A 24,854-nucleotide genomic window follows, 5' to 3' on the forward strand; every position below is an offset into this window, starting at 1 on the left:
GATACAAAGACAAATTAGTTCCAGCGAATATCTATGGTCGTTCCTACCATGTTAAATTACACTTCAACATTTTCTTTAAGTGGGTGTTCTTAGCTTACAGCAGCTCAGTTCACGGTTTATTGAAGAGGTTCTGTGATTATTATGGAATATAAGACCCATATATTTCTTCTCGGGACTGCCTTCGCTGCATCCCAAAGCGTTTGGATTGTTGTATTTTCATTTTCATTTGTTTCCATATATTTTTTTAACTTCTTCTCTAATTGCCTGGTTGACCCATTCATTCTTTAGTAGGATGTTCTTTAACCTCCATGCTTTTGGAGGTTTTCCAGACTTTTTCCTGTGGTTGATTTCAAGTTTCATAGCATTGTGGTCTGAAAGTGTGCATGGTATGATCTCAATTCTTTTATACTTATGAAGGGCTGTTTTGTGACCCAGTATGTGATCTACCCTGGAGAATGTTCCATGTGCACTCGAGAAGAAAGTATACTCTGGTGCTTTGGGATGCAGAGTTCTAAATATATCTGTCAAGTCCATCTGATCCAATGTCTCATATATTTCTATATCAAAAGCTGCACCAAAACAAGTTGCCTAGATACTTCTCTGTGCTTCTTCTTCAGGCTAATACTGCCCTCCCATCACATCTGACCTGAACTTTTAGCTTCTACCTCTGGGTCTTATCAGTTGAACATGATCTGCATATTAACAACATCCCCGGATGATTTGTGTAAACACTAAATATTGACTAGCACTGATCTGCATTTTTTTGACAGAGAGAGAGAGAGAGAGGGAGAGAGAGAGAGAGAGAATGAACAGGGGAGAGGGAGAGAGAATGGGAGAGAGAGAATCCTAAGCAGGCTCCATGTTGAGCCCCAACACGGGGCTTAATCTCATGACCTGAGCCAAAATCAAGAGTCAGACACTTAACTGAGCCACCCAAGCACACCAATCTACTGCATTCTTGAAAGAAATGAATAAGTCATTCATGAATTATATGCTCTCCTATGAGAAGAAGCTCCAACAATAAAGCACTAGATAGTTTAATCTGTAAGATATAACCAATAACTCTAATAGCTACTCATCTATGTACTTAGGTATTGTTTGCTTGTCATCAGGAATCTTTAAAAGTAAGTGTGAAATGTAAAGGACTCTCAACCCTTTGACTACAAAACACATGTGATAAAAGAAATCTTATAAGTCTCTTTCAATTACTAAACAATGAGTTCTGAAGCATAAAGAACAGGGCTGGGACGTAGTATGATGAGTTGTGTTTGGGACTTAGGAAGTCTGAGGTACCTGTGTCAACCAGATAGAGGAGCCTATTATAAACCCAAAATAAGGGTTTTTACTGATACTGGCTGGATTTGTCTCAAAGACTTGTAGAATGCTGAGCATCAAGGAAAGGTAAACAAATCAGAAAATAGTGTACCTCCTTCCAGAAAAAGCACTATAATTTATATCTAGAATACTGTTTTTAGGGGCGCCTGGGTAGCTCAGTCGGTTAAGCGTCTGACTTTGGCTCAGGTCATGATCTCGCAGTTCGTGAGTTCGAGCCCTGTGTCAGGTTCTGTGCTGACAGCCCAGAGCCTAGAGCCTGCTTCGGATTCTGTGTCTCGCTCTCTCTCTGCTCCTCTCCCGCTTGTGCTCTGTTTTCACTCTCTCTCAAAAAAAAATAACGTTAAAAAAATTTTTAGAATAATGTTTTCAGTTTTAATTGGTACAAATTAATAAATCTAGGCAGAAGAAGTGTGGATTTTAACAATTACAGTGATCAGAAGTTTATATATGATGACCCAGTATATGTAGGGAAGAAGGAAATCCTTTTCAAACAAGGTAAGAGGGGTTCGATTGCTACAAAATCACAAAGGACACACACTGATTGAATTTGGATTGTTCACTAATTTCTAGAATTCCAAAAGTACAAGGAAACTTGACTGAATTATATAGTATGTAACACTTTACGGAAATGATAAGAAACCTATGGAATACAGAGATTCAAGAAGGATTCATTTCATGAATTGATGATAGTCTCATAGCTGATAATTAAACAAAACTAGACATATTCTTGGGATATTCTTTGAAGTCACCGTGTAACAGTCTTTGGAATGTCTCTTCAGGTCATGGCAGAAAATGGTGCTTTTTTTCAAACATCTTCCTTTTACTCACTGGTTACGTTTAACACCGAGTGAGGAAAACCATGACTCTGTATCTACAGGACAACATGAGGTTCTTAATAATGTTTCATCAGTATTTACAACGACAGACAATAGGATGTTTAAATTGTAAGACATTTTTGATTTTTATAAAAAGGAGGACATTTCCGGCTTAGCGTTTTGGTGAGCCGTTGGAGAAATGCTGTTACCTGGCTAAGTTATCCCATTCTGTAGTGAATTTTTCTAAGAACTCTTCAACAACATTCATACGGTCATGGTAATCTCTTGTTCTCTGAAGATCTTCTTCCCTTTGCAAGCACAGATTATTAGCCTGAAGGCACAGATCTAACCACTGGTCATTTAAATGGCTTATTTCCTTGTGTTCAGGAGACTCCTGCTTCTTGGTTAACTTATTCACCCTTTCTGTAATCGCGGTCACTGATGCCTGCTTACATTGTAGCTTCTTAACAAAATCCTGAAGGATAACAACAACAAAATAGATTAGATGTAATAAGCCTCCCATGCCCCCAGTAAACACAGAGTGAGACAGAGACATAATATTTTCACACACTTCAAGTAGCTGGAGAAGGTAGAATGAAGGGGTCATGAAGGACAAAGAGGAAATCTAAAAATCGTAGCTCTTTATGAATATTTTCAAGTATGTACGAATCAAAGGGTAACTGTGGTATTTTCCTTTGCTATGTTATTTTGAGAAGTATAAAGAAAAACTGAAACAATACTGCAGTCATTAAGGGAAAAAAGGTAGTATTTCATCTTTAAGTGCAGCCCTAGTTTTCTAAAAATTTTTTGAGAAAAAAATGTATCTCTATTCTTTTTTTTCTGCATATGCAAACAATGTTCCAGTAGAAAATATAAATGGCTCACTATCACAGACAAAAATAAATCTTGAAGTTTGTCAAAAATCTGGTACAACTTCTAATCAAGTTAATATACTTTAAATGATTTTCTATTATATTTAAACTATAATATAAATCCTATTTATATTATATTTCACATTAATCATATATTAATACATATTTTATAGGTTAGATACATTTAATTAATTGATACATTTACAATCCTACAGTTTTAGCAATATTGTGGCGAAAGGCTAGTAAATAATAAGGCTTCACGTTTGTTTAGTGGCAGAGTCTTCTGGCTCTTTCGGCTAAACCGCAGCTGTTTTGTTCAGAAACGAACTACCTAGTGAACGTCCTTCAATCCAAGTAGCTAACTGTAGCCCTGAGAATATATTTAAATATTTACTTTCTCGTCTGTCCTTTCCTGGCTTCGAATCAAGGTTATTCTGATTCTATCTCCTTCCTTAAATAGCTATACTAATGTTGAAGGAGTGACTGACATAAGCCGGTCATAGGTCATAGTCGCCTTTATCTCCCCTGGACCCCATGAATTCCTACCTTCACTTGGGAAACCATGTTCTGTGCAATGTTTAACTCCAGTTCTGAGTGCCTCTTCTTCATGTTCTGTAGTTGCTGGTCAGCATCTTGGAGGTAAATCCAAAGTTCAGCCTTCATGTGCTTGATCTCTCCCCAGCCCTGAGTTAAGTTCTGGGCCTGGACAAGCCTTTGCTCAATCTTGAGAGAACACAGAGGCAAGAAAAGTAGGTTTTATATTAAGATTTTCTGAAGACTTTAAATGTCTAAGACTTATGCCATATGATTTCAATTAGTTGTAAAGCTCTGGAAGTTTTAACAACGTATTAGGTCAAAGCTGTTTTTTTACATTGGGCATTTCAGTAGACATATCTGCTTGACTGACTCATGAACTCGGTCTTGGGGTTAACTAGAAAAGACTGATATTGCTCTTGATTGTGCATTTCTTGATACTTACAAGACACCAAGTAAGTGTTGGATGTATTTTTAGATTGCCTTCACTGACTTTTGAAACTGTATAATTTATTTCAGTAAATAATTTCTTTTTTTTGAATTTTTTTCAACATTTATTTATCTTTGAGATTGAGAGAGAGAGAGAGAGAGAGAGAGAGAGAACATGAGTGGGGGAGGGGCAGAGAGAGAGAGAGACACAGAATCTGAAGCTGGCTCCAGGCTTTGAGCTGTCAGCACAGAGCCTGATGCGGGGCTCGAACCCACGAACTGTGAGATCAGGACCTGAGCCAAAGTCAGACGCTTAACCGACTGAGCCACCCAGGCGCTCCTCAGTAAATAATGTCTTTAAGAAGATATGTGAATTTTATCATCTTTCATAGGGATTTAAGGAGAGATTTGTTTTGACAATATAAAAGTTAAAAAAAAACACACACGATTCTAATGATTTTAATATCTACATTATTAATTATTTAATTTCTCCCATACTTTTTTCCTTTATATCCTTTTTCTATTCTGTGAATATTTAGTCAATTAAATATCAAACCTGACTCTTTTTAAAGTTTTTTTGTTTTAAACCCAAGCGTGTGGCCTTAACACGTTTAAGGCATCATTGGCGAACACACAGCTTCCGTGCTGGCACCTGCTGCGGACAAGTACAGCTGACTTCTCACAACATGTTTCTGTGCTGGCACCTGCTGCGGACAAGTACTGCTGACTTCTCACAACGTGTTGTTCTCACAACATGAGCCCAGACACAGCTTCAGAATCCTTCTCAACACCACCCTCAGTCACCGTGGATGGATTAGAAGGGCCTGGACAGATGGCATGTTCTTTCCTATCCATAATATAAAGCAAGGATCAGGGATCCTTTTCATATTTAGTATTATCTAAAGAAAAGGTTGGAAAAAAAGAAAAGAAAAACAAAAAGGAGTGGAAAAATCAGAAAAGAAGAGAGAATGGCAATTGAGAAAAGAGCGGAAAGAGGCTCTAATGATGAGTGGTTCAATGCAACTAAATGTTCCAATTCAGTGGCATCGGTATCCTTGTGCTTACTTTCTGTGATTTAGTTGAAATTCAAATATCTACTTATTATAATGGCTGTAGAATCCAACAGAAAGAATAACCCAAGGAAATATTTTCTTTGACTTCTAACATTGAAGCAAGAGAATATAATAAAACAGACCAATACAATGTGATTTTTAAACATTTTACCATTTGCTCTGTTTCTTGGATGTCTTTTGCTGTGGTTTTCACCGAAGAGCTTGACAAGTCACATGTGGAGCAGAGGAGATCTAAGTAAGTCCTTGCCTGTTCCTGCAAAGCTCTGTAGTGTTTGACCTGGAAACAACCCCAAACTTGTCAGAGTGAAAGAGAAACATGCCATGTTTACAGAGCAAATATTTGTACCATTTGTAGTATCTTGTTGACATTCCAAAAATAACCTTGCTATGCTCAGTATTTTCACCCTTGTTATAAATGATGCATACTAGTGATTCGCAGGAAGGAATTCAAAACACACTGGCAGGGATCCATCTGCCCAGCGGCTGCTTCTCAACGTAATTATGGTCTGGGAAAGAGAACACCCAAGAAACTTCTACCATCTTTCCAGATTCTCTGCTCACATTCTAGCTTGTCTTCCATTTCAGAGGAAGAATCAGTAGCCTACTCTAGCCTGCTTCTTCACATTCTGGAGACAGAAAGAAAAGGTCATCGTGCATTTGTAAGCTTCATTCCAGTTTAGTAAAAATGAAGATGGCTGGGCTTTTTTCCTCTGCATAAACTTCCTGCAGTGGTCTTCCCTTTCCATAGCCCTAAGGAAGGCCTCTCCGGGTGGATCTTTAATCTATACACAGAAACACAGAGAGATGTGTTTCTGTGAAGAGACTCAGAGTCTATGCAAGCTCTGTGTTAGACACTGTGTTTGCAGTACCCAAAACACAACCCTTGTTTCCATGAAGCTTATGTTCTTATGAGAGAGACAGATAATACGTAAACAAATGAACATGCAATGCGATGTTTGGTAGCGATAAACACATGTAGCAGAGTAAAAGTAGGGAAGTAGGATGAAGAGGTGCTGTTCCTTTGGGGAGTATACCTCCAAGAGCTCTCTGAGGAATGGAATTGGTTCAGGGAGGGAGCCAGTAATGCCCTGGGGAAAGAACATTGCAGGTGATGAATCCACAGCAAATGCAAAGCCCTGAGACTGGTGTGGAGTGACCCAGTAGGAGCAAAGATCAAAGAGGTGGGGGTGGGGGGTGGGGGGGAGACCATGGAAGACCTCACAGGGGAGTGGACCCTACATCCTAATTTGTTGGATTTATGCCTCTATGCCTTTTCAACCTCAGAACTATTGACATTTGAAGCCAAGTGAATCTTTGCTGTGGGGGCTGCCCTGTTCAGCACAGGGCTCAGCAGTCTCCCTGGTGGGTCCCAACAGCATCCCCAACACTCCCCGTGGAGACAACCAAAACTGTCTCCAGACATGGCCAAATATCCCGTGGGGAAAAAAATCACCCCTCCTTTCTGTTTACAAATCATGTACATTGCAGTATGACACGTGAATTTCTTCAAAACCTTCAGAAGTAAATATACTTGCAATCATCACTACATACGAGGACCCTGGGGCTCAGAAAAATTAAGTGACTTACCCATGGTTACCCATGGTAATACTGAGTAGTTATTAAAGTTGATGCCTCAGTTATACTGCCTGTGCTCTTTCAGTGAAGCTCAGATTTTATTTATACTTTTATGCCCTCAGGAGTCAGCACAACTTGGTACATAGTAAATACTTAACACAATTTCACTGAATGAGTGAATCACAGTATTACATAAACTTTCAGGACTCTACTACCTGCTTCACGGCTTCTGCTCTGCTCAGAGGTGGGTGCTGGGTTGGCTTTAAATCTGGTTGGACTGCAGAGAGCCAGGCCTGGCATTGCTGTAGAGTGTCTTGTCGGCTAACATGCTTCTGAAGTTCATGTTCCAAACTCTGGTACACCTGAGACGAAACAATCATGGGACGGTTATTAGGATGTTCAGGAAATCTCTGTTGATCTCTATAAAGATCACCGGACTCAAATGAAAGACACTGACCAGGCCATTTACATGGATTTTATCCACAGGACTCCCCAGTGCCATATGCACATCTAAGGAGTCTGCTTATGTTCCAAAATATGGCAAAGCTCAATGGCCATCTTTAATTTATCACTTCTCAACCTGCATGTTATAATATCTTGAGTAGAGGAAGAGAATGTGGGCAGGGCTAATTAATGTAACAGTAGAAATGGGTAGAATTCGTGAAACCTTTGAAGTCAATTGTCAAACATAAATCAGAGCTTTTGCAGTCCCTCCCACCACCGCCATCGAATAAATATTGTATGTTTTGTTTAAGCTAGAAACTAAACGTAAAAATAAAACACCGCATCATGAAGAGGCAACCAGTATTTCTCTAACTCAAATACTTCTGCTTTAAGAATATGGTCAAATTGGAACTAAACTGTAACATAGGGAATGGGAAAGTTGGATGCCGTCATTTCATTTTAGTTGTATTTCAGGACAACAATTATCCATAGTAATCCAAACATCTTCTAGTATGTCTATTCAATTCATTAATCCTCAACCAGCCAACCAATTTCCATTTTATCCATAATGACATACTAAGAAACTATTACGTGTCTCCTTGGAATCAAGGTGAAATATACCTATAATGTTTTCCTGAACAAACTATTCTATTAAAAACAAAGAAGAAAGAAAAGAAAAAAGAAGGAAATGAAGTTAGCATGGCTTTTCTTCTTTTAACACACGAGAAACAATGAATTCTGCTTTTCTCTGTCATCTGTTAAATTCACCATTTTCATCTGATATTGGAACTGTCTCTTATTTATTCTTATTCTAGCAGAACTAAAAAGAGATAAGGTGTTTAGTTTTCTTTATCATTTTACACACATTAATTATAAGGTTCTGATTATGTTCTTGGAATTTCATCAGTTTTTAAAAATTTATTTTAAAATTATGTGTTTGTCTTTGAAAATTTACCAGTTTTTTTTTCAATTAAACAATATCCTTAATGTGTAGAAAATGCGTGCTACAAAATCAGTGTTCAAAAAAAATCTCTACTGAAGGATTAAGTAAATCTAACAAATAATTGCAGATGATGACATAGAGGGAAAAAGGGAGTGAAATGAAATAAAACAGCATGGAACTTTCTGGTGTGCAGGGGAGAGGGCCAGAGGGAGAGAGAGACCGAGAGAGACAGAGAGAGAGAGGGAGAGAATTCTAAGCAGACTCCTGAGGCTCAGCACAGAGCCTGATGCGGGCTTAATCTCAGGACCCTGAGGTCATGACCTGAGTCAAAATCACGAGTTGGATGCTTAACCAACTGAGTCCTAGCCACTCCTTTCTTAATTTTTTGAATGTGAATTTTTCAAGTCCAGTGAGTCAACTAACATCACCTAGCATCTTTTTTTAATCATGATGAAGACAGAGCATTCTTCCCATGTCACGTGTACACCTCCAGTTTTTACTGGCTAGCCCACTAACAGAAATAATGGACGTTTTTCCATGCCACTTAAAAATTCTGAAATGATAAAAAGCAATTCATTGATTTTAACTAATTTTTGTTAGAAGAGTGATTCTTATCCATCTTAGACTATTTCTATAACATTAAGCATTCCATTAAAAACACCCATTAAGGGGCGCCTGGGTGGCTCAGTCAGTTAAGTGTCCGACTTTGGCTCAGGTCATGATCTCACAGTCCGTGGGTTGGAGCTTCACGTCGGGCTCTGTGCTGACCACTCAGAGCCTGGAGCCTGTTTCGGATTCTGTGTCTCCCTCTCTCTCTGACCCTCCCCCGTTCATGCTCTGTCTCTCTCTGTCTCAAAAATAAATAAACGTTAAAAAAAAAATTAAAAAAAAAAGAACACCCATTAAGTTATGTCTCAAATTTGATACTAACTCCTTTATCCAATTTCTTTTTTTTAAGTTTATTTATTTATTTTTGTGAGAGAGAGAGCAGGGAAGAGACAGAGACAGAGGGAGAGAGACAGAATGAGTGGGGGAGGGGCAGAGAGAGAGGGAGAAAGAGAATCCCAAGCAGGCTCCATGCTCAGTGAGGATCCCAATGTGGGGCTTGATCCCACAACCATGAGACCATGACCTGAGCCAACGTCAAGAGTCAAATGCTTAACCAACTTAGCCACACAGGCACCCCTATCCAATTTCTTTCTTTTTTTTAATGTTTATTTTTGAGAGACAGTGTGAGCCAGGGAGGGGCAGAGAGAGAGAGAGGGGGACACACAGAATCCAAAACAGGTTCCAGGCTCTCAGCTGTCAGCACAGAGCCTGACGCGGGGCTCGAACTCACGAACTGTGAGATCATGACCTGAGCCGAAGTTGGACGCTTAACCGACTGAGCCACCCAGGCCCCCCTCCCCTATCCAAGTTCTAGATGATTTCATAAAAATGTTGAATTGGAGTAGAACCTAGGTGGCATAGAGTTAAACAGAAAACAATTATTGTGAAAAGTACAGAATAAACTTACTTTGGTGTTAGAGAATAAATGGCAAATTATAAGTATTGATAGTGTGCAAATCAAAAGAAAACAAAATTTTTAAAAATTTTCACAATCAATCTATGAAATAAAGGGATTGGGAAAACTGAGTATCTTCACATCGATCAAATGTGTGATATGTGATTGTGTGTCCACACAGAGGCTATGAAACCTATCGTCCTATTTCCTATCTGGAAATGCAACAAAGTTATCCTGAAGACTGAAGATCAACGTTATTTTTTAAAAGCTCTAGATTATACAGACTTCCTCTTTAATTCATTGTCATTCTAGAATATTCTAGGGGTACTCACCCTCTGAGCTGTACTGCAGACAGCTGAGTAACTGTCCTTAGTGCCCTGCAGGTGAGCGTACACATTTTGTTTTAGTTTTGCTTGAAGGTGGTCTGCACACTGGCTGATCAAATTGTCGCCTTTACTTTTAAGGTTGTTCAAACGGTCTTCAAAACCTGCAATTTCTTCCATCATTGCCTGCAAAAATGGAAAAAAATACAGAGTTCTCATAATTTCACCTTTAGTTTTTAAATAACCAATTTATCAAAAAAGTTTAAAATCAATCATTTCACTGTTTAATGATGTTTTTGAAAGACTTTTGCATGTTGCCTTACTAACCAGATTCACAAACAAACAAAAAATCTGTTTTTAACGATACTCTCGTGGGGAGAGGTAATGAGTTTAATAGATTAAGTTATATAGGGATGATGCAGCAACCGTTAAGACGAGAGTGAATTCATGGATGACCTCAGCTATACAGTTACAGAGATATCTGTTCCATGGTATTATTATCAGCAAAATGGGCGTCCATACATTTTGCAGCTCTATAAATTATAACTCTGGTATAATTTACATCTAAAACAACCCAATTACTACTTAATCTAATTTACTAATATCTAATTAATAATATAATATCTACGATATAATAATTGACTGCCTTATTAGTAATTTATAGTTATATAATACCTAACTTACATTACATAGTATTTATAGTAATAAAAATAATATTTACCATGCACCATTTATTAAGTACCTGGTACAGTCTAGGAACTGTATATATCCCTAATAAGTGTATATTATCATCATCATTTTACAGCTAAGGAGATCGAAGCACAGAGAGGTTATAAAACATGCTCCAAGCCATATCATCAGTAAATGGCAGGGCCCCGGGCTCTGGACCCCACTCTGCCTGACTCCAGCTTGTACACACCCCCATCCCCATACGTGGTCTCCAGTGAGCATTTTCACAGATCCCTTACAGAGGGGGAACCAACTTTTTCAAATCAGGTTTTAACTTCCTTACGGCGATACAATACTAGCGACAAGTGGCACATTCCAACACCAGGTTTCCTGGGTTGACACGTCGATATACTTAAGAGAAACTCTAATGGGATCTCAGCAGCCCACAGTCCACCATGTCCTGAACTGGTGCTGGGTTAATGGTTATCGCATACACACCATATCGAAAAGAACCGTTTGTCTTTGAGTTGTTATAGAACCACTGCACCATGAGGTTATTGAGGGCATTTCCTCGGTGCCTAGTAGAATATATTGTGTACTTGCTTTTCTATTCTTATTTGCTACATAAAATTTCCTCCTCAACATAAGGCATCCTGCAGCCTGAAGAGGTTAACTGGCTTTCTTAAGACACACTAGATATTGAGCACATCATGACTAAAATTCAGTGTCCCATTAAGGTCACCAAAGTTGCTCCATAAAATTGTGACTGCATGACATCTGTCATCTGGCACATATAATTACTACCAATACATAATAATAAAGATCAGAACAGTGCATATCAGTAACCGTGCTTTGTGGTTTACAAAATGCTTTCGTGTACATCATCTCCTGTAACGACCATGACACCGCAACAGCTCCGTGATGGGGCTGGTATCTTTTTTGCCCTTTAGAGAACAGCAAAAGGAGGAGTCTCAGAGAGTTTAAGTTCCCCTGGCTAGGAAGAACAGAGTCTGGCCAGGATCCAGACACCTTATGATTACTATTCCTGTACCCTATCTTTGGCCACACTTTTCTAAAATAAAGCTAATATCTTCCTTCGATAAATTACTTTAGAAAGATTAAATTCTTTGGGGGGCTGGGGGGAAACTATTAGCTGGGAAAAACACCACGATGTGTCTAGAAGTTGAAAGCCAGGATTGAACTGTTGTCGCTTCACTTAAATATTGAATTCCACTGTTCTCAGTTATCAGATGTTCTTGAAACTCAGAAGTACAGTTGTTATGATCCAGAGATGTGTGCTCACGCTCTCTCTCTCTCACAAACACACACACACACACACACACACACACACACACACACACAAGAGCACAGCTGTTAAAGCCACCCTGCATTCTTCAGCACGTTAGAGACAGGCGTACCTTGTGGTGAGCCAGTTGCTGGGTAATTGTCTCTAGACTGCTTGTCTCCATGAGGTCAGGCGCCACCAGTCTGCCTGACATCTGCAGCAGCCACTTTTCTACTTCTTGGAGCTCACTGTTATAATCTTCATGATCTTTGACTTTCGTCTCAAGACTGCAGACGTGCTCCTGTAAAGCCAGGCACACATTAGAGATGAACTTCAAGGCAAAAATCTACTCATGACTGCCTTATATTTTTTAAAACCCAGTGCAACTCATACGGTAAGTACAGTTACGTATTTCAAAAAATTACTAGGAGCAGAAAAAACACAAAGAATCATCACACAACTTAAAATATCCATCTGAGGGGCACCTGAGTGTCTGAGTCAGTTGAGTGTCTGATTCTTGATTTCAGCTCAGGTCATGATCTACGGTTTCTGGGATCAAGCCCTGAGTCGGGCTCTGAGCTGACAGGGCGGAGCCTGCTTGGGATTCTCTCTTTCTCTCTCTTTCTGCCCTTATTCACCCCCAAAATAAATAAATGAACTTTAAAAATAAATAAAATAAATCCCTATCTGGATAAAAGGAAAAAGCCTGACTCATACGAGCCCTTAATATTCTGAGAAATAAAGTCAAAACTCCTTTTTGGCAAATAAGCACATTTTTACTTATTTTAAAAAAAGTTTTTTAAATGTTTATTTATTTTTGAGAGACAGAGAGAGAGAGAGAGAGAGAGAGAGAGCACGAGCAGGGGAGAGGCAGAGAGAGAGGGAGACACAGAATCCAAAGCAGGCTCCAGGTTCCCAGCTGTCAGCACAGAGCCTGACGTGGGGCTCAAACTCACGAACCGCGAAATCATGACCTGAGCTGAAGTTGGACGCTTAACTGACTGAGCCACCCAGGCGCCCCAGTCACATTTTTAGTGAATTTCTGGTTTCACCTTACCTTTCCCGCACCACAGAGGTCCTGGTAATCACTTTGAAGTTTATCCATTTTGTCCTTTAAAGTGACATCCTGCACCAACTCCAAGAGAGCTTCACCTTTCTCTCTCACTGATTTTATTGATGGTTCATGGGACAGCACCATTTGTTGAAGTGACTTGAATGACAAAGGAAAAAAAAAAAAAAAGCCAGCTCATCTATGTGATCAAAGTAAATATATACATATGTCTGTGCCGTGTGTGAGACTATCTACCTCAAATAAAGATCTCATAGGTAGTTTTATAAATCAATAAGTGTGAAACATTAGAGAATAATCTTTATGATTAATAAAGTTTTAAAATACAGAATAAAAGTAACACATCACATAGCCATACACATGTGGAGAGGGATGTATGGAAAAGATGTACCCTTGGCTAAATTTAACATAGTTCATATTTCTGTTTTCCACCTCATTTCTTCCACTGGAGGAAAAAAAACTCAATACAAAAGGCAGCGAGGTGTTATCATTTGACTTTGAATTCATGCAATTAACTGCAGCTTGAGCTAGATGTGAAGTTAGAGGGACGGATTCCAGCAACGACATTGCTGTAACAGGCTAAACGTGCTATTTAAATATATCAAGAGCTCAGTGAGGGGGAGGGAGGAAAACCGGTTGTGATGCTTAGGTGGCATTTTCAAAGGCACACTGTTACCCTTGGCAGAAAAACCCAGGACGGGAATAGACATATGGCTGGAGGAAGAAACGCTTCGGAAAGGAAAAGCTGTGAGGCAAGCCACCACGCTGTAACTCTTAAAAACTGTTGCCAAATAAGTTGGGTCAAATGTATTCCACACATATTATTCTACATATAAGCCTCAATGAACTGTTTCAACATTTGAGCAGGTGAAATACCTATGTCTATCTATATGTCATGTATAGCTGTATCCATATCACCACTTATTCTTTCAAAAATTAATTTCTAAAATGTGAAGCTACCGGTGGTTAATTAGAACTTATTTTCTTACAAATGTGGTATCTCATTCTCAACTTACCACAGATCAGCTTATAGGCATTGGGTACCACAACGTGAAGGAAAGACTCCACACAAAAGAGATAAAATTCATAGGTATGAGATCCTGATGCTAGGAAGATTTATCTCGGGTACCCATATACCTGAATCAGACTATCAGAAAAGATCGCCATTTACTGATGCAATCTGAGTATCAAGCAGGTATGATTCCCGAATGGAGGACTAAGCCTGATGCAGCACATCTAGCCAAATAAATCTACATCACTCACCGCCAGTAGAACACACATGTTAAGGACATTTTCCAGCACCCACGAAGGGTGACACACACCAGGAATCATGTTCCTCCACCCAGTCCTACAGGCGTGACCTCCCCGAGCATTTGTCAATGAGGAACGACATCCTACCTTGTATTTAGATAGCTGAGCTTTTTTCTCATATAATTCCATTTTGGGTTCTTCAGGAGTGTGTAGAATTTCTTGGTATTCTGATATCCACTGAGTTAGTGCTTTATATTTATCCGAGAACTCCTTTGCTAAGAGAAGGCCTTTTTCCAGAGTCATGTGCTCTTTCCGGACGGTGCTGGTCAGTTCCTTCAACTGCTCCACATGCTCATGGATGTCTTTCCTTAACATCTCTGCCTCGCCATCCTCCAAGTATTTAAGAGCCCTCTCTCCTTTCTCTCGGGCTGATTTCAGCAAACTGTGGCCTTTCTCCATGTCTTTTAGCAAACCCTGAGGAAGAGAGGGAGCAGGAAGCAAATAGAGAGTTAGTATTATTTCTTTCCTTTTAAAGAAAAGGCTTTCAAGTTCCATTCTCGAGTTTCCCCTTAAAATACACTGTTGAAGTTTTGCAACCTGATGTGACCGGCCAGGAATCAGAGTCCTCTTTTCCTTACTTCAATATAGGTTTTAACAAGTCTTGAACAATATATTATTTCCAAATCAGAGACTTAAAGCAACAGCAACAAAAACAAAAACCTGACCTTCTTCTCATCCTCAGTAGTATTCCTAAAGATCTGAGTGAAAACTCTTTTGTTAATACGTGGTGCCATGAATTTGAGATAATTTTTTTTTTAATTAAGCGTCAAACTGGAATTCAGACCTGAGCAACAAAGTCTGAGTCATTCAGCTAAAATCACATCACAAATCAACGAAAGCCAACTTTTGGCCTTACAGAGATTACAACATAATATTTGGAGGGAAGAGTGAGCCACAGACCATCACTCCTCCTGGGGAACAGGATGAGCACACATGCTCCCAACACCTGTGCAGGGGAAAGGGCCAACAGGGTGCAAGAACAGAGGTTGGGAGACAAGTCCAACGTATGCCCGCCTACCTCCAACGTCTTCATTTTTTTCCCCATCGTCGCTTTATCTACTCTGTCAATTTTGGTGGCCACGTTCTTGAAGTTTTTATGAGTGGAGCTGTACCAATCAGAATAGGAACTTAGGGATAATTCTGATTCCTCCAAACTCTGGATCTCTTCCTCCAGGAATTGTATCTGTTCCTTTAAAAGGAAAAACAGAATTGGACAGGAAATTAGAGACCTGTACCAGGGCCTTTCTTGATAAATGTGTGTCTTCACCAGAAGTTGAAGGAAGGGAGAAGATTTCTGCTTGTGAAATGTGCTGGCCGGTCGTGAGCAGCTGGTGATGCACTCACCAGCACTTGGAGAAGAAGGGCCTGGTATCTGGAAGTGAGCTGGGTGGCCTGACAGCCCATGCTGCTGCTCACATGGTTCTCGTCCAGCATCTCCTGAGCTCTGGCGCCCACATCCTCAACTTCATCTTTGTACGCGATGACTTCCTCGTGCCACTTCTGAAACGATGTAAATGTTGCAGGAACCGGGTCAATCTTAGGCATTAGGGTGTAAGACAAATGTATGTATCTTCATAATAGGAAATGATGTCAGTGTATGTTCAGAATATATTTATTCTGCGACACAACTTTGAAAATATACTATATGTCCCTTATGAAAAATGATATAAAAACTATACCCTTCTTATTTGGGCACTTTTCTGTATATATTACACTTCAGTATAAGAAAAAAATATATAAAATCATCATTAATATATAAAATGATTTTAGTGTATGTTTAGAATATATTTACTCTGAGATATAATTTTGAAAATGTGTCATATATAACCTTCATGAAAAATTGTATTATAATAACACGATAAAAACCATACCCTTTATGAGTTTGAATACTTTATGTATTAGACTGGCTCGAAACGTTTTTTTAAAAAAGACAGAGTCACATATATTTTTATGTCTTCTGTTGTACTCAGATAAATTTTAAACTGGATGAATAACGATAAGAAATTCCAAAGGCCTAAGTATTATTTTGATCATGCCTACTGAATTTGCATAAAAGTTAGAATAAAACTAATTATCAAGTATTATTTCAATGCACTACATTAGAGCAATTTCAAATCATAGCCATAAACTTAAATGATTCATTTCATAAATCATTCATATATCTTGACGAAGCAAGGTAATAGGGTATGGGAAGAAAATACAAACTATTTCATTAAATTATATTTTATTAAAGACTAATTTAGGATTCTATTGAGTATTTGCTGTTAGAAAAATGTTCCATAAAGTAATCCATTTTTGTAAGCAGAAAGAGGTTTTGCAAAATTTAAACCTTGGACAAAAGTTACTGAATATTTTAAAGAAACACACTATGCAAGGTCATTGCTACTTTGACAAAGACCAAGAACTGATAGACTTTGTACCTTCATCTGATGTAACTGTATCTCCTTGGCTGCCCGGTTAGACTGACGTCCAGTCCTGAGACTCACTTTGTCCTCCAGTGTTTTGAGCCACTCGTCTACCTGCTGATACTTTTGTTCCATCAGACTCAGTTTGTTGACCACATTGTTGAACTGAGTCCGGGTCTCAGACAGTCTCTGCTGGTAAGCCTGCCAGTCCTGCCGGAGGGATTCTAAAGCCCGGTCTTCTGTCTGAGGGATGCCGGATGGGATCACTTCCTCCCTGGTGTGTAGCACCGAATTCAACAGCACCTGCCCCTCGGCGCAGTGCACCTGTAGCTCCTGTGGGGGAAACGTGTGGCTGTCACACCTCATTCATATTTTACACCTGCACAAGTTATCATGTCTCACCCAAGTCAACAGTGCCAGCTTGAACTTCACATTAGAAAATCCTTATTTTATTCTCGATCTTACAAGAAATGTGCACCTAACACTGAACATCATTTCTCAAGTCAGAAGACTCAGAAGTATTTCCAGTAAAATAATCCTAATGCACAAACACACAAATTTACACACACGTATACTCCAACATTTGTCTTCACCGTCTTAGAAGGTTTCTGAAATTTGGCTTTTCAGCTTTCAGGCAAAAATACCTGGGATTAAAGGGGTTTTATTTAAAAGAATAACCAAATCTTCTTATGGCTCATAAACTACAAAAAGGCCTAAGGCTTCTTGCTTTGACATTCATGGGGTCAGTCTATACTGTGGCTGAGAAAGGAACCATGGACCCTTTGTTTTGCTAGGAGAGATCCTTTGCCAGAGCTGTTCTAGGGAACGTGATGGTCAAGAGAAGTTGGACCTGGAGAGTACAGGGCATACAAACCCGGGAGGCCGATCTTCATAACTGCCCCGTAGTAGCTGCTCGCAGGTACAAAATACCTTTTCTTCCACCAGAGCATAAGCCCCAAAGATTTACCCTACAAATTTGGTATGAACGAAGCCTTAAAGAGCAAACAGTACTTTTTATAGAAAGAAAAAGTCATCTCCTTAAGGAGGTTGGCAAAAGAATGTTATATACTTGTATATCTAATGTATAAGGAATCTATACCGTTACTTGATCTGATCATCTAAAATTGAAAGGAACCCAGTGAAATCACATTAAGAATGTTAGAAGTACCAACATTTTTAGTTAAAATACAGTAGTATTTTTTAAATCTTCAATATAAGTTCAAGCCATTTGAAATTGCGCTGACCATCTTTTTAATCCACAAAGATAGCCATGTCATATGGTTCAAACAAATGGATGCTTTTTTTCTTAGCTATGATGCCACTCTAAGAATGTTGTAATGTGAATGTTTTATAAGTGGAAAAGAACAAGATATATGGTGAAATACTAATCAAAATGTCCACCAACAGAAATTTTATTCCAAAATTCATAGTTTTTTAAAAAACTTAACTTTGTATAATACTTTCTCTTAATTCAGGATTGGCAAACTTTTTTTTTTTTTTTTTTTTTTATAAAGAACACAATAGTAAACATTTAGGCTTTGCAGGCCATACAGTCTCTGCTGTAACTACTTACCTCTGCCACTGCAGCACAAAAGTATCCATAAATGATACATAAGTGAATGGGTAAGGCTGTGTTCCAATAAAACTTTAAATTTAAATTGTAAATGTATTTACAATTAAATGTTTAAAATGTAAGTATCACGGCCATAGGTTGTAGCTTACTGGTCCTTGCCCTAAATTTATTAATCCTCCCACTATATCACTTTTTCCATATTTTATAACAGTTTTCTTTATCATACGAATCATCACTATGTTGGGTAAATTCTTATATGTCCCATGTTTCAAGTATTTATTCTGAAGGAAAAATACGGTTCAATATTTTACAAATCCATATGTGCGATGACCCATATGAAGCCTTCAGTTTATAGAAAGTAACTTGTAAATGTGGCCCAGACAGCTGGCCACACCACCATGCGTACTGTAGGACCTCAGGACGCTGAGGAAGTTCTGCCATGCAGATGAAATATCACGGTTCTCCATCAGCTATTTCCACCACTAACATCTCTTCTCCTTCTTAAGTGGCAACTCAAAATAAGACAACGTAAAAACCAACATGTGGAGAGACAAGAGGTACCCAGTTCAGGCCGCGCTACCACTGACTCAAGTGAAACATTTTCCTCCAAACAGAACAAGAGAAACATCTGCTGGTGACAAGTGACTTATTTGTCCCAGGTCCCAAACAGAAGGCTAGAGAGCTTGGTGTGTGCTTGCCAAGAATTTGAAGTGAAGTGCTGAGAGGGGTCATTTAGCAAAAACAAAGCCAACCCTACTAGAGGAAATGACAACGGCTACACGTGGCAGACCAGAGTCCTTATTATTTTGAAAGAGAATCGATTAGATCCTTAAATAAGCTAATGAAATTAGGACCCTTTTAACGTCTCCCTCATAGGTATTTCATGAATGGAGCATCATTTAAATGAGTTTTGCTCCCGTCTCATTTAACCCTTCCTTCGGACAGCTCTGTGGGGGACCCTGAATGGGAGAGGTTCTCTCTTGCCCCAAGTCATCCAGTGTGAGGTCCCACACCAAGGATTAGAGTCCAAACTTTCTAATCTCAGACTTGTGCTCCTGCCATTATACACTCCCCAGGACTTAAGTGAAATAGCCAGAAATTTTACATGCCAGTGATAACCTCCGAGACCCTGTTGTTTTCCCTTTGTGCAAGCTACAGGTACCTCTTGCCCAATCTGGAACCGGTTCAGGGTTCCAGAGCTGAAAGCCATCAGGGCTGATACCATGTCAATAAATCCCAACACACAGCTGGCGGCACATGGATTTGTCTCACCGGCCTTTCTCCATTCTCTACTCTGTGTGCCTCGTGGTCCCTTCTAGGGCCACCTCCGAACCCCTCCCTATCTCTCTAGGTAAAATTGGGGGGCTCTCTTTGATGTTCCTGTAAGATGCCTTGAACCAGTCTATTCTTGATGACGTTGTTCATTTTTCATTTCATGATTCATTATTCCTCACTAAAGTGCAAGTTCCTTGAGGGCAGGAATCATATTTTAATCATCTTTATGTGCAGTAGCTAGGAAAGCATCTGCACAGCATTAGGTATTCAATAGATGCTGACCGAGTAAATGAGTAAATGAGTTAGGGCCACTTTCCCCACTAGGTCTTTCATCTTGCCCTGCATTGCAGCCTGCCTGCCTGAGCTAATTCTCGTTCAGCAGTGTGGGAGCTTTCGGCTGAAACTAGATGGTGCCATCAGTTTGACTTTGAGGAATGTCATGTTCTACTGACTCCTGCTGCTAGGCTCCAGTTACAATTCATCCTTTAGGGAGCAACAGGCAGGTGGGTCAGTCAACACCATCAACTAGACCATTAGCCATTGCCGACAGCGGCCACCTTAGTAGCTGACCAGATTCCTCAAGTCCCAGTCCTGCTCTGTCTAAATTGTCCACCTGAGGATCTCAAATAGCATATACGACTGAGATCCCAGAATGCTGTAACTCAGGATCTCCCTTAATGGCTATCAGCTCTTTACAGGATTCAAGGTCCTATTAACTTCCCATTGCTTAAAATAATAATTCCATATTCAGGATGAAAATTCCTGTAAGATGAAGTAGACTTTACCTGAAGATCCCGCAACGTTGTCTCATGAGTGTGAGCATCACCTTCAAGAACTGAATACCGGTCAAGCTTTTCTTGTTCTTGCCCCAGCCAAACTTCAAATGCCTTGAGGTCTCTCTGATACTCTTGGTGCAGGCGAACTAGTTTTTCCGACTTGGTTACTGCTTCCTGTGATGAGCATTTAAGATGGTTAAGATAGGAATACATTACCGCATGCAGTGTTGACGTAGTATGTGAAAAGAATTCACTTTTGGAATTTCAGGAAGACATGATTATTAAATCACTGGCATACGATTTCCTAGAAGAATGAAACTTTAGCTTTAAGTAAAAAATACAAACACATAATATCAGGATGAAAAGGGGTCTTGAGGATTATTTAGTGGAATTAACTATCGATCTCCGAATTCCTTATGAAATGTTACATGGGTTTGCCAAACAATGAATGAATCTTACTTGTCATAAGAAGACACTTTTGCTAATGAAGAAAACTGAAATTCTTATATTGTGCCTTAAGTGAGGATTGGGACTTGTGTGGATTTAGTTTTCCATGTTCTTTGTCTAATGAAGTAAGATGTGCTTGAAAGTTATTATTTTCTTTGTGACACCTAAATGCAGAACGATAAATATTACTGGTGATTATTTACTGCTTCAGAAAACTCTCATCACCAGACATATGAAAACACTTACACATCTTCATTGTGATGCTATCCAAATTTTTTCTTAAATTGGCTAATTGCTGGGAATTTTTATCGAGAATCATTTTCCTTCTGTAACTTTCATGTACTAACACCAGATGACGGTTTTTGTTTCTGCCAGTGTTCAAAGTACTAACATTCATTTGTTCTTTGTGCTTTCACAAAGCATCATTCCAGAAAGTAAAGGAGTCTTTAAGGAGGCATAGGTCTAAACCCTCCTATTTCAGTGCACCTGCGTGGAACACGGGTAGCAATACCTTGGCCCTCTCCGTGATTTCTCTGTATCGCTCCTGAAGATCCTGGAACTCTAACTGGGTGACATAGTGCTCTGTCATGCCAGCCCCTTTGAGTTCAATGGCCTCCAGCAAGCTGCTGTAACTCAGCACTTCTTCACTTAGTAACTAGAGAACATTTAAAGGAAAAGAAAGAGTTACCAAGTATACCGACACATCAGTAACACTGCTGAAATTAAGACAATTTAACTGTGTTGTTGACAAGTGACCTCAGGTTTTCTATCTACAGACAGGTACCTCGATAGATCCATCCGTCTATACGTGTGTATAAAGCGTGTGTGTAAGTATATTTGATATCTGGCTCAGAACTCGCTCTGAGATATTGATTCCAATTGACTTTGGCATCTTAAACTTGATTCGTCTCCTGATCTGCACTCCATTCCCATACCTTCCCAGGCCCCACCAACCCCCAAATCCCCTTCTCCTTCAGTCTTCTCTCAGATAGTAAATGCCACCACATCCCACCCAGATGGCCATCTCAGACCACTGGAAGTCACCCTTTCTCCCTGCTCGGTCATGCCATCTATGAGGAGATCCTGTTAGTTCTGTCTCCACGTTATACCCTGACATTTGTCCTCAAGTCTCCTGCAAATACTCTAGCCCATGCTGCTACAATCTTTTACTGGACTCGTGCAATATCCCGCTGGGCAAATTCCCCGCCACCAATTCTTGCTCCATTCCTTTTTCACACTCCACACCGCAGCCTGAGTGATGGAAGATTTTAAGCCTATAAATGGAGTCCTGTCACTCCTTAGCTTAAATCTTCGACTATCTTCCCGCTGCTGTCAGGATCAAGCGCAAACCATCAGGCTAGCCCACGTGGCAATGTGTGGATGGGTCCCTGCTCCTCTACCAGCTCACGTAACAGCACTCACCCTGTTTATCCTCTGTTCCGGCAACATGTGGCCTTTCTTTTAGTTCCTCTGTCGAGCCAGATTCTCTCCCCTCTCAGGGCCTGAGGATGTGCTGATTATTCTACCTGGACTGCTCTTGTCCCACCTCCTCCCCAGACTGATTTCTCTGCACTACATTCCTTCTGGCATAGTCTACAAGCCTACTGTTTCAGAGAGGACTTTTCTGTCCCTCCTTCCACTCCAAACAATCCACGTTAGCTCCGTGCAGATGACTCTTTCACAGCGTGCCACTTTTTTTTCACATGCTCATCATCAGTTCTAACTGTGTATTTATTCATGCACTCGGGTGGGTGTACGCGTTCCCACCAGAACGCAGTGCTTCTCTGTTGTATTTACCCAGAATCGAGCACAATGCCAGGGTGCAGCAAATTCTCAATAAATATTTATTGAATAAGTGAATAATTTAATTAGCCAATAAATCATTAGAATAATATTATGAGGTAGATAATTATGATTATATTAATTTTCAGATGCATAAATGAGACTCTAAAATGTTAACTGATCTGGCATAAATCACACAGGCCATTTAGTCATTCAGATGACTTTTATTAAGCATTTGCTCTGTGTCAGCCAGAGCGCCCAATGCATAGGATGTAAAGAAATATTAAGCACCTTTAGCCACTGAGGGAGAGCGGGATATAATCATATACTTCGTACCAGTGATAAAAAGATATGAACAACAGAGGATAGGAGAACTAAGTAAGCTTAGGGTGGTGAAGGTATCACAACAAAACAACTTGTGTTAATTCAGAAAGTGGAGTGGAAGGTTGCTGGTGGCTGAGGCCGAGCTAGATCGTTCCTGCAGAGGCATGGAATCTCTTCCGTCTAATGTGGCCTTTTCAGGAAGTAGAAGTCCATGGGTGCAAGGAGGGTGGGGGAGCAAAGGAAATGAGGGTGACGAAGGAGATTATTAAAATTCTTACAAAGCAGATGAGGAAGATCGGTCAGAGACTACAGACAATGGGACAATGGGGCTCCCGGGCAGGAAAGTGAGACATTCACCTTTGTCTGAAGGTAACAGGAGATGGAGACAAGAGACAAAAGGAGCAATTAGGAGTCTGTGGCAATTGAGGAAAAGAAGGAGAGACTGTGGTCAGGAGACACTTCTGGGAGAAAACCAGCAGGATCGAATGGCTCTTTCAAAGTGGGGTGAGGAAGCAGGAGCTGGGGATGATGAAGTTTCCGGTTTAAGATACTCAGCAAGGGGTGACACAAATGAACTGAGACTGAGAATATCAGGATGTGAAGGATTTGGGGGTAGAAGTAAGAAGTACTGCTTAGGACATAGATAAGGTTGAGGTGGAACAGGTCATCCAATAAACATGCCCTGGGATAAGGATATAAATCAAAGGGCTCCAAAATGTTATGTCTGAATACCACTATTAATAAAAAGATTTGGGGAGCCTGGGTGGCTCGGTCGGCTGAGCAACCGACTGTGGCTCAGGTCACGACCTCACGGCTTTGGGTTCAAGCCCCACATTGGGCTCTGCACTGACGGCTCAGAGCCTATGCCTACTTTGGATTCTGTTTCTCCTTATCTCTCTGCTCCTCCCCGCTGGTATGCACGCACTCTCTCTCTCGCGCTCTCTCTCGCTCTCTCTCTCTCAAAAGTAAATAAGTAAACATTTAAAAATAAATAAGTGAATAGGGGCGCCTGGGTGGCTCAGTCGGTTAAGCGTCTGACTTCAGCTCAGGTCATGATCTCACAGCTCATGAGTTCGAGCCCCACTTTGGGCTCTGTGCTGACGGCTCAGAGCCTGGAGCCTGCTTCAGATTCTGTGTCTCCCTCTCTCTCTGCCCCTAACCCACTCACAATCTGTCTCTGTCTCTCTGAAAAATAAACATTAAAAAAATTTTTTTAATAAAATAAATAAATGAATAACACAAAAAGGTTTAAGAACATATCCCCAATATCTATCTTCTGTCTATCCATCTAAAAAATATGTAGCATCTCACTAATATAAGCATCAGAAAAATGTATGACAGTAGAAATACAAAAGATGTGATAAGAAGAAATCATTTTTACTTCCTAATGATGAGCAGGCTAAAGATATTAAGATATTGCAAGTTGCCAAATTTTAAATGTATCATGAAACATGGATATCTGAAGTTTTCCTGGAAGAGAAAATTTTCACTCACTAGTAAAATAGCCACAAACAAAAGTCTGGTTTAAGAAACCATTAGAAATTATAGTAAAGCCCCAAATACAGTTTACCTATGTATACAGTGCTAGCATGCAGCTAATCATATTTTTACGTAACTAAGGCATTCTGAAAACGCCTGTTGGAGGACAAACGGAGTCTGAAATCCAGCTCCCACCTTGGCTTTTCCCAGAGAGGCTGTTTTCTCCCGCAGTTCTGCATACTGCCTTTCAGATTCATTTAGGCTCGCTTCCACACTGTCCATCCAACTGGAAAACTGTCGAACATCATCCTGATAACTTGTCCACTTAGACAGAGCTCCTTCAAGTTGACTGAAAGGTATTCGAAAGGACAACAATCTCCATTGAGAAGCCACATAAATCCAATCTGCCCGATCTCTATCTGCTCTGCTCTGTCCACCCGACCAGCAGGGAGCCCACAGATCAGGACAGGCAGGAGCTGGCTCGGGATGGGCGGAAAGGCAAGGGCTGATCAAATCTGAGTCTGGGTCCCTGGAAAGCATAACCTCAGGAAGCAAGGGACAGTTAAGTCCAGGCTGATAGGTGGAAAAGTGGGACTGGGCGTAAAACTTGGA

At 40.1% G+C, this 24,854-nt stretch overlaps 1 protein-coding gene across 1 annotated transcript in view; it reads right to left on the reverse strand.

Moving 5' to 3' along the window:
- Positions 1-24,854, reverse strand: part of SYNE1 (spectrin repeat containing nuclear envelope protein 1) — a 471,896-nt gene that overhangs the window by 189,885 nt on the left and 257,157 nt on the right. Inside the window, exons 63-76 of the mRNA XM_042940094.1 lie at positions 24,438-24,591; positions 21,169-21,312; positions 20,220-20,384; positions 16,602-16,919; positions 15,526-15,681; positions 15,200-15,370; positions 14,269-14,595; positions 12,859-13,011; positions 11,935-12,102; positions 9,857-10,033; positions 6,849-6,995; positions 5,210-5,335; positions 3,569-3,745; positions 2,360-2,625 (exon numbers count right to left, since the gene is read on the reverse strand). Of these exons, the coding sequence (XP_042796028.1) occupies positions 2,360-2,625; positions 3,569-3,745; positions 5,210-5,335; positions 6,849-6,995; positions 9,857-10,033; positions 11,935-12,102; positions 12,859-13,011; positions 14,269-14,595; positions 15,200-15,370; positions 15,526-15,681; positions 16,602-16,919; positions 20,220-20,384; positions 21,169-21,312; positions 24,438-24,591 (2,649 nt within the window). The remainder of the gene's footprint in view (positions 1-2,359; positions 2,626-3,568; positions 3,746-5,209; positions 5,336-6,848; positions 6,996-9,856; positions 10,034-11,934; positions 12,103-12,858; positions 13,012-14,268; positions 14,596-15,199; positions 15,371-15,525; positions 15,682-16,601; positions 16,920-20,219; positions 20,385-21,168; positions 21,313-24,437; positions 24,592-24,854) is intronic.

The sequence above is a fragment of the Panthera leo genome, chromosome B2 (genome assembly GCF_018350215.1).
Source record: "Panthera leo isolate Ple1 chromosome B2, P.leo_Ple1_pat1.1, whole genome shotgun sequence".
NCBI lineage: Eukaryota > Metazoa > Chordata > Mammalia > Carnivora > Felidae > Panthera > Panthera leo.